A 9,005-nucleotide genomic window follows, 5' to 3' on the forward strand; every position below is an offset into this window, starting at 1 on the left:
GGGGGGAACGGGCCCTGCCACCTTTTCTCTCGGGACCCCTCCTGTTGCAGGAGACCTGGCATTGTCTCGTCTGGGGTGTGCAGCGTGACTAACAGACGTGCAGTTTAGTCGAGGCTACCCTGCTCCTGGTCTGAGGCGAGACAGCCTGCTCCCGACACCCCTTCTCCGTCACCACCCACCCCGGCACGCACGCGAGCGCGGGGGACCTGGCCTGCCTCGGGCGTGCACGCTGCCCGCGCGGCTGCTACCGTGTCGCTCGCTGCAGCTTCCTGGCGCGCAGGTAACTGGGGAGGCAGGACGGTGCCGCGGCGCTTCCTCCTCCTCTAGACGTTTTAAACGCACTCGCCGGTCAGAGCGTCTTCCAAGGCATTCTTCCAGTGAGTGGGATCACGTTTGACCTTTTTTGAGGGCAGGGGGTTGCCATAGGGTGCGTGCACTTGCCAAGAGACACAGAGAAGGACGCGAGAAGTCACCCCCAGAGGGACGGCCGTGTCGCAGTCCCTCCTCCTCCATGCTCTCGGGGCTTTGGGCACACGCACACGCCCTGTGTGATTCTCAAGCCGTCAGGTCCAGGACTCGAACCGCGGTCGGCCATGTGGAAATCCAGCACCTTAACTACCATGCCACCTGCTGGCCCCGACAGGTTTGACTTTCACAACTTGTGTTTTCATGCAGAGAGCTGGACTCTGCCACCCTTCCTGTGAGTCCATCTGATTAAGGCAGAAGCTGGGATAGAGAGGAGCACCCCACCGCCCCGTCCCTAGCAACCGGGTGACCCACCCAGGGCTGTAGGCCCTGCCTCTGCGGGGACACGGGCCGGAAGCCGAACCAGGGCTCACAGAGTACCGCACTGCTGGGAGTGGCTGCGGGGTCCCCTCGGCTTTGGGCAGGTCACTCCCCAGTCCTTCTGTCACTAGGCCCCAAGGCTGGGTGGCTTTGACACTGTCGTGTCTGGGCCACTGGGCCCCGGGGTCAGAGGGCTGGCGACTTCGGAAGCCTCGCGCTGTCTGTGGTGCATTCCCATCTGAACGTCTCGGGCTGCTGGGAGGTGGGCTGCGTCCACCTGAGTCTCTCGACCGTTCGGGCTTCCAGAACCTGGGAATGTGAGGGGTGGCAGGGCACTGGGCCAGGTCATTGGGCCCAGTCCGAGCTTGTCCCCTAAGACCTCAAGCCAGACTGCTCTCACCCGTCTCCCGCCCCACACCGAGCGAGCAGGGCAGCTGTGCCCAGTCCCTCCAAGCCAGGGGTGCAGAGTCAGGGTGGAGCGAGGGGCCAAGTGACATCTGGCCTGCTCGTCCCTCACGATGGGAGGCACGTGTCACGGGCGTGGCCCCTTGTCCCTCTTGGGCTCAAAACACGTGCTCAGCCGAGTGGGGTGGCCGGGGGGAGCTCGCTGTGCCGGCCCAGGGCTCCCTGAGGCCGCACGAGCCTTGGGTGCAGGTTGGCGCAGGGCCAGGGTGGAATCTGGGCTGTGGACCAGGCCCAGCTGACATCGAGGAGGTGGCATCTCTGTCATGCTGACCCGCCCTGGAGGCAGGGGTTCACCTTTCCAGACAGGGTAGCTGAGGTTCACGGTCCCGCAGTCAGCTTCTGCCAGGGCTGCCCTAATGTGCCAGCACTGTCCTGCCTGCCCCTCCTGCCCGCTAGGTACAGCTGAGGGGACCCCGGGCAGGCTTGGGCTGAGGGACACCTGGAGCGGCCCAGCCCACCCTGCAGAAGGCAAGCAGCCTGCAGCCTGTGACCCTGTGCAAAGTGGAGGCTGCAGTGCCTGGCACTGGGCCAGGGTGGGCCGAGCAGGAATGGGCCCGGGGGATGTCATACCAGCGCCCAGAGCCCCAGGAGGCTTCCTGGAGGTGTTGGCGTGCCCTGCTAGGAAAGACTCAGCCCTGACCCCAGGCGGCCCTGCCCGAGCTGCGCTGTGGGCTGTCAGGGCGCCGGCCCCACCCTGAGCCTGTGTTGCCAGGAGCCCCAGTCCTGGGCCTCACAGGGGCCTGTCCCTGCCAGGTGCAGTGCTCCTGGGGGTCTCTGTCCTCCTTTCTGCTCCCTGAGGGTCTGGAAACAGGGCCCAGAGCATTTGGTGACAGAGGGGTTGGGGCCTGGAGGCCACGGGGGAGACAGTAGTGACATGGAGTGACCATGGCTGTGGTTGGCAACACGGCTGGGCACGGCCACAGGGCCCCTCCTGCCCCACCAGGCCTGGGGCCGGGCCTGCCTCCCGACAGCCCCTCCCGGGGTGCCCCAGAATGCTGGGGGTGCAGCACCCTAGTGTGCCACTCTGGGCCAGCCCGGCAATGCGGGCTGGTTTGGGGTCACCTGCCTGGAGTGGCTACCCTGCCCCTCTGCTCCCCTGCCCCTTCGAACTGCGTTTCCTCCTGCACAAGATGTCCGGAGAGTGCCCCCTGGTGGGGAGAGACACCTGCAGTAACGTGTCTGTCCAGCCAGACCTGGGCTTGGTGCTAAGCAGGGAGTCAGGAGTGAGGCGCACATGGAGGGGGGGGCACGTCGGGTGGGATGTCCCACTCCCTGCTAATGGCAAGTGGGACTGGATCAAAGCCAGGCTCACCTGGCTGTCTCCACTGCAGGCCGCCTGCCCTGTCCTCCCGCACACACTGGCAGAGCAGGGCAGGGGCTGCATGGGCCTGACTGGACTTGGGGCCAGAGGACGTGAGGTTGCACTGGCCCCGGCGGCCTGCGGTGACTGGTCTTGCCTGTCTCGACACCTCCTGGAAACAGCCGGGCCACCTGCGGGTGACGTGCCCTCCTCTCTGTCCTGTCAGGGCCGGCCGGTGTCTGGGTCTGCACTGCCCGTGTCTCCAGTCACTGGGAGGGTGCCGTGTGGCCCTGCCTGTTCCCCGCGTGTCCCCTTAGAGCCCGTCTTGCTCCCGAGGAGGCGAGGGGATCTGAAGCCGGTGCTCTGGCCTTAAGGGCTGTGCTGGCCGCTGGGGACTGCCAGGACCAAAGTGCTCCCTGTGGCCACCGTGGCCGGGCGAAGGCAGCACAGGGCGTCGTCCGCAGGTCTGTGTGTCCCCATGCTCCCTGCCCCTGCGTGATGCTGCCCGTCTGGTCACCAGGGCCACTGCCCTCTCAAGATCTGACCCTTAATCACGCCGCCAGGTCCCTGCTGCTGTGGCGTGACGTAGCCGCAGGTGGATGGCGCTCCACCTCGGCCTGGCCTCTGACTGGGTCTGGCAGCTTGAGACTGGACGGGGGTCTCCTCACAGAGCACACGAGGCCACTGGAGAGGCAGGCGCCTTCGGCCTCCCGAGAGGAACCCGGGCAGCCCCCCTGTCAGGTGGTATGGAGGAGGGCCAGGGGTGTGCGAGGGCCAGCGGGCAGTCACCACCTGGGGCCGAGGGCTGGCTGACCCGGCCTGGGAGGGCGAGGCCGGTGAACGGAGGGCAGGGGCTGCCGGGGTCCCCAGGGTGGGCCCAGGTCCGGGCCCCGTGCTCGCTGCTCTTGCTGTGTGGACCGTGGGCTCCTGAGAGCAGCGCCAGCCAGGGGGCCAACGAGCCGGCGCTGCGTGTTCGCTGCCGAGTCGGGGAGCGCACGTGCGCGGGCGTCAGGACTCGGGCTGACTCGGAGTGGGGGCGCTCCCAGCGCAGCTCCGGGGGGTCAGGTGGACGGAGGAGCAGGCCTAGGGGCCAGGCCAGCTCAGAGCTGCACTGCCTGTCCGCCGGGCATGATTGTCCTGCCAGCGTCCCCGGGCGGGGCTCATCTCAGGACCGACCCCCAGGCCCGCAGAGGACGGCGGCAGAGACCCACAGGTGCCCCTCTGCGTGTCGGCCCGTGTCCACGCCCGGCTTCCTCCCGGCTCCCCAGCTGCAGCCCAGCGGCTCAGGCTCTCCGGCCCCGTCCGCGTCTCATTGCCCGCCCCACAGGCAGCCTACTCCTCCAACCTCCGTGTGCTGGCCTGACTGTCCCACCGAGCTCAGGCTCCCCTGGCCAGCCTCGGTGCGGCTCTGGGGGCCCTCGCTGGACATCAGGCCTGGCCGCCCTTGGGAGTGAGGGTGTCCTGGCGTCACCCCTGCGCCTGTCTGTGAGCTCCCACGGCCCAGAGTTGTGCTTTCTCTGTCCCCCCCCTTGGCTGGCTCATCCCACTGGCTGGCTCCCAGACCCAGGCAGGGCCTATGTGTGACCTCTGTCCCCTGACAGGGCAGGGGCTAAGCCACTTGCCGAGGTCTCAGGGGCAGATGAGGGGCTGCCTCTGTAGCACAGTGGTCTCGCGCCCACAGGCCGACCGGGGTTGTCCTAGCCCTGCGGCCTGAAGGTCCTGGCCGCGTGGAGAAGAGAGGAGAGGCCGCTCGGAGCAGGCCCTGGGGTCCCCCTCCTGCCCGCACACGCTCCTGGCATGAACAGGTCAGATCAGGGGCTGCCCCTCTTGCCCTGGGCACGGGGGGCACGAATGGGTGGGAGACTCATATCCCACACAGGCCTCCCGGAGTGGCGCAGATCCCCCTCAGGCCGGGCACCCTGGGGCCACGTGGCTTCCCTGAGCCTCGAGTTCCTTACCCGCAGTGGGGACGGTGCTACCTACCACGCAGCCTCGGGACTGGTGGAAGGAGCGTGCGTGTGTGCGTGTGCGTGTGCGTGTGCAGACGCCCGCACGTATGTACATATGTGGGGCCAGTGTGTACTGTGTGTGCGATCCCGTGTGTGGCGGTGTGTGGCGTCTCGTTGGCCACAGGCACGGAGCGCGTCTGTCTGCGTGGGCAGGCGTGTGTGTTGTGTTGATGCCCTTGGCACTGGGGGGGGGGGCCCTGGTCCGTCTGGGATCGAAGGGCCCGGCCAGGCTCCCTGGTGGGATTTGGTGGGGGCTCTGGGGTCCAGAGGAGGCGGGTACCCTTGGCCCAGGGGTCAGGGCAGACAGGACTGAGGACGGGTCTGCCTGCAGCCAGAGGTGATGGAGCCCTCCTCCTCTGCTGGGACCGACCCCTGGCAGCACAGCGGCCACGGCTCCTGCCTGCCTGGGCCTCAGGGTCCTCGTCTGCAGAAGGGGTGAGGAGGGAGCTCCCAGCACGTGTGATGGCTGCTGTGGTCCCCCTGTTCGTGCAGAGTGGGGGTCCAGGCACAGTGACGGGGCTTCGGCACTGACTGTTCACAGACACTGACGTTTAAGTGTCTGGCTGTAGCCACCCTGCCACCTGGCAACTCGGAGTCCAGGCATGGGCTGGCCCAGCACCCTGGCGCCCACCCGAGTGTAGCACGTGGGGCACTGGCCCTGGGACTGGGGTCCTCTGGAGGCCGAGAGGACCCATGAGGACCAGGCTCCTGGGCCCTCTTGTTTTTAGCTGAGCTGGAGGTGGAGGCTGTGGTAGGGGCTGGGGACTGGGGGCCCGGGCGGAGGCTGTGGGGGCTCAGCTTCCTCATGGGCCCTTGAGGCAGCTCCTGCCCAGGAGAGGGCCTGCACAGCCAGGGGTGACAATGAAGGGGCAGCTCCTGCGCAGTCTCTGAGGGCCAGAGGGCAGCCCTGGGCCTGAGGCCCCATGTACCCTGGACCAGTGGGGGGGTGTATTGGTGGGAGGCGGTTGCCATGGCAGCGCCAGTGCTTCCTGGGAGCAGCTGCCCGTGTGAGGGTGTGCTGTGCGCCTCCCACTGCCAGGACTCAGTGAGCAGCCTGCAGGGCAGGGTGCACGTGCACGCACACCCCAGCTTGTGCTATGGGGCCCCTGCTCAGACACCTGCTTGTGGCCTGCAGGACCAGGACACCCCGAGTGGAGCGGCAGGGCTCCTCCAAGTGCAGGCTGAACTGCTCCCCCTGGCTTGGGACATGGGCCTCGCTTTACTGCCTGGCCCTGCCCTCCTGCGCCCCAGCCCCGCCTGGCCCACCCGGGGTTCCCTGGCCCTCTCTTTCCTGTGTCCCCCACGCCTGGCTGTCGAAGACAATGTGGAGTCCTGAGTGGACCACTTCCAGGCAGCCCACCCAGACCCAGCCCTGGCAAAGGCTGGCTGCTAACTAAGCTGGGCCTTAGTGTGGGCCTAGAGGCTCCCGCCTCAGCCTCCCAAGCACCTGGGATCCATGTGTGCACCACCACGCCCAGCTTTGAGAGTGACCAGGACTTGAACCCCGCCTCGCGAGCCTTAGCCTGAGGAGCAGGAGTCCCGGAGCATGCTGCCATAGCCGGACCCGGGCCTGTTTCCGTCCATCCCACGGGGCAGAGGGGCAGCCACACAGCAGGTGCAGCCAGGCCAGGGAGCAGCCATGGGAGCCATGAGGGCATGGGTACTTGGGCAGAGCCTGGGACAAGGTGGGGACTGGAGTGGGTGTGGTGGGCTGGGCCGGGCCGGGCAGAGTGGCCAGCTCAGCCCGCCCTGCCCCGCACCGAAGCTGGATCCAGCCTAGTCCTTGGGTGCTGGGGCACGCTGCGCTAGTCGTGGTGCCTCAGTTTCCCCACCTGGAGCGAGGGGCTCAGTGGGGGCCGCCGCCATCCTCTGACCAGAAACAGCTTTGGGGCGTGAGGGGCGCCTGCAGCCTTCTCGGGGTCCTTGCACCCTCATCTCGCGACTCCCCGCCCAGCTATCTAGGGCTGCTCGTCTCCCTTCTGTAATCCATGCCTGCCTCGCAGCCCCAAAGGGGCAAGGTGGGACCCCTGGAGTCCAGGAGAGACGTAGAGAGGTCTTTTGTACAGCCTCGCTCAACCTCTCAGGTTCCTGTGAACCCCAGAACTGAGAGTCGGGCAGTTCTGGGGTTCACAGGATGCCCCCCAGGCAGGCCCAGAGCGTGCCTGGTGGCCCGTCCTTGGCTCTGGGCTGGCCCTCATGCGCTGGGTCTGGCTCAGAACGGCAGCAGTGACTCCAGGAGGCTGGGGCACGGGCGGGGCGGGCCGGGATCTGGCAGCCCGAGGCGAGGACCTGGGTGTCGCATGGGGGCCCAGAGGTGCCCAGCACGCTGCTTTCTCCGCAGACGGCGCCCCGCCCAGTGAGCTGTCCTGGTCGTCCTCCCTGGCTGTGGTGGCCGTGTCCTGCTCAGGGCTCTTCACTGTCATCGTCCTCATGCTGGCCTGCCTGTGCTGTAAGAAAGGTGGCATAGGATTCAAGGTGAGGGCCGGCCTCCCCGGGGCCACCTGGGCACGGCACCCTCTGTAACCCTGCTGCCCCACACAGGGAACCCTGCTTGCCGTCAGTGTCCTCCCTGGCCTTGGTGACCTGGGCCCACAGCCGGCAGGGGCGCTGGAGGCCAGGGACCGCTCATCGGGGTGCTGTTCCCCACCCTGCAAGTCACAGGGCCACCCCATCTAGTTATGGCTCTGTTCCAGGGACCCGGGGAAGGCACACTTGGGGCCCAGCCAGAGCCTGCGTGGGCCGCATTCTTGCCGTGAGCTGGTTGCGGGCTGGCCAGAGACCTCTGGTTGCCCACACACTGGCGTTCCTCCGTGGCCTGGAGGGGGGTTCCCACTGTGGAGAGGTCAGGGTGTGGCTGAGCCAGCACCCCCTGTTCATTCCTGGGGCGCCTCTGTACTCGGCGACCCACACCCCAGCCAGTCGCCCAGGGTCCCCGCAGCCTCCCCGCGCTGTGAGCTGTCAGGGGTGAGCACAGGGCCCCTGGCAGGCGGGATGATGGTATGGCTCTGGCCTCCTGCCAGGGCCACATGGGAGCTCTGAGGGCAGCCTGGCCTTCCAACTAGGGATCCTCCCACCAGCCCTGGGGCCATGTCCCCACCCTGTAGACACAGCTGGCTAGGTAGGTGGCACTCTTCTGGAGGGGTGGGGGAGGGGACTCAGGTAGGACTTAGGGCCCTTGAAGAGGCAGCCCCTCCTCAGGGCTCTGGAGAACAAGGCCCTACACATGGGCCAGCCAGGGCCCCGCCTACCCCTGCCCTCCTCACCTCCTGGGGAACATGGTGCCCGGGACATTCCAGCACCAGCGTGCCTGGGGGAAGGGCCTGCCTTCACAGTGGGTGCCCCTGGGCTCCTGTGGCCGTGCTGGGGCTCCATGCTCACGCTGTCCTACCTGCTTGTCCGCTGTGCTGGCCGAACCTGGTGGCACCGTCAGGTAAAGGGCTGGGGCCAGGGCCCTGGGGCAGCGACTATGCCCAGGCCTCCAAGCCAGGGCCCAGGGCGTGGTGGGACGGGGCAGGCACTGGGGCTTCTAGGCACCAGCCCCCACCCCGCTACCTCCCGAGTGGCTGTCTTCCGGATGCAGCCCGGTGGCCGGCAGGATCCCAGCGGAGGGTTGCCAGCCTGCTTTGCAGTAAGAAATGGAGGGGCCCCCAGGGTCACCCACAGCACATGCCTCTCAGTGGCCCAGAGGTCCTGGCCTGCTGCTGGGCCTCAGATACCCCCCAGGCTGTGAGGGTGGCAGTGGGACAGCCATGGCGCCAGAAGCTGCAGGCCCCCAGGGACCAGAGCTGCTGCCACGTCAGGGGTGCAACTGCTGAGGGTCAGGCATGGGCTTCTTGAGGTGCTGGCTCTCCACTCAGGAATGTGCTCTTCCCTGGGAGGGGAGGTACCCCTGGACAGGTGTGGCGGCCACTTTCAAAACAGCAGCCTGGCCAGCGTACCAGCCCAGGCCACTCGGGGCCAGGCTCTTACTGAGCTCCAGAGTGCCTAACTGCAGCCCCGCCCCGCCCCGGGGAAGGTTCAAGCCTGGCTGCAGGCGAAGTTGGGTGGCCGGTGGCCCCTGGGGCGGAGACAGCCGGTGGGCTCGCTGTTCTGGGTACTCAGGAGGGCCTCCTGCCTGGGCGGGGTGGGCGCTTGGTGGCAGGCTGGGGTGCCCTGTGGTAGGGTCATCCAGTAGGGCCTGGGCTGAGGGCTGCTGGGAGCTGTCAGGGCTGACAGGACTGTCCTGAGACCCCAGCCTCTATCCTGGGACAGCTCAGGAGGGAGGGGCTTGGAGCAGGGTGGGGGCAGCTGGGCTGGCGCCGAGACTTGGCCTGGCCAGGGGCTGGCGGGTGAGTGCCAGCTCTGGGCCCATCCCTGCAGCCTAGCCCGCTGCCCAGGGCTGCCACCCCTTCCCGCAGACGGCCCAAGGGCTCATGGTGCACTGTGCTGGCCGGGCCGCACGGGTT

The 9,005-nt window shown here is 67.6% G+C and overlaps 1 protein-coding gene across 1 annotated transcript in view; it reads left to right on the plus strand.

Annotated features, from left to right (window-relative positions):
* The first annotated feature begins 6,903 nt into the window (after positions 1-6,903).
* AATK (apoptosis associated tyrosine kinase) overlaps positions 6,904-9,005 on the plus strand; it is a 13,372-nt gene continuing 11,270 nt past the window's right edge. The window contains 1 exon segment of the mRNA XM_027770828.1: positions 6,904-7,067. Coding sequence (XP_027626629.1) covers positions 6,991-7,067 — 77 coding nt within the window. The 5' untranslated portion in view covers positions 6,904-6,990.

The sequence above is a fragment of the Tupaia chinensis genome, unplaced genomic scaffold (genome assembly GCF_000334495.1).
Source record: "Tupaia chinensis unplaced genomic scaffold, TupChi_1.0 Scaffold000159_1, whole genome shotgun sequence".
Lineage (NCBI taxonomy): Eukaryota > Metazoa > Chordata > Mammalia > Scandentia > Tupaiidae > Tupaia > Tupaia belangeri.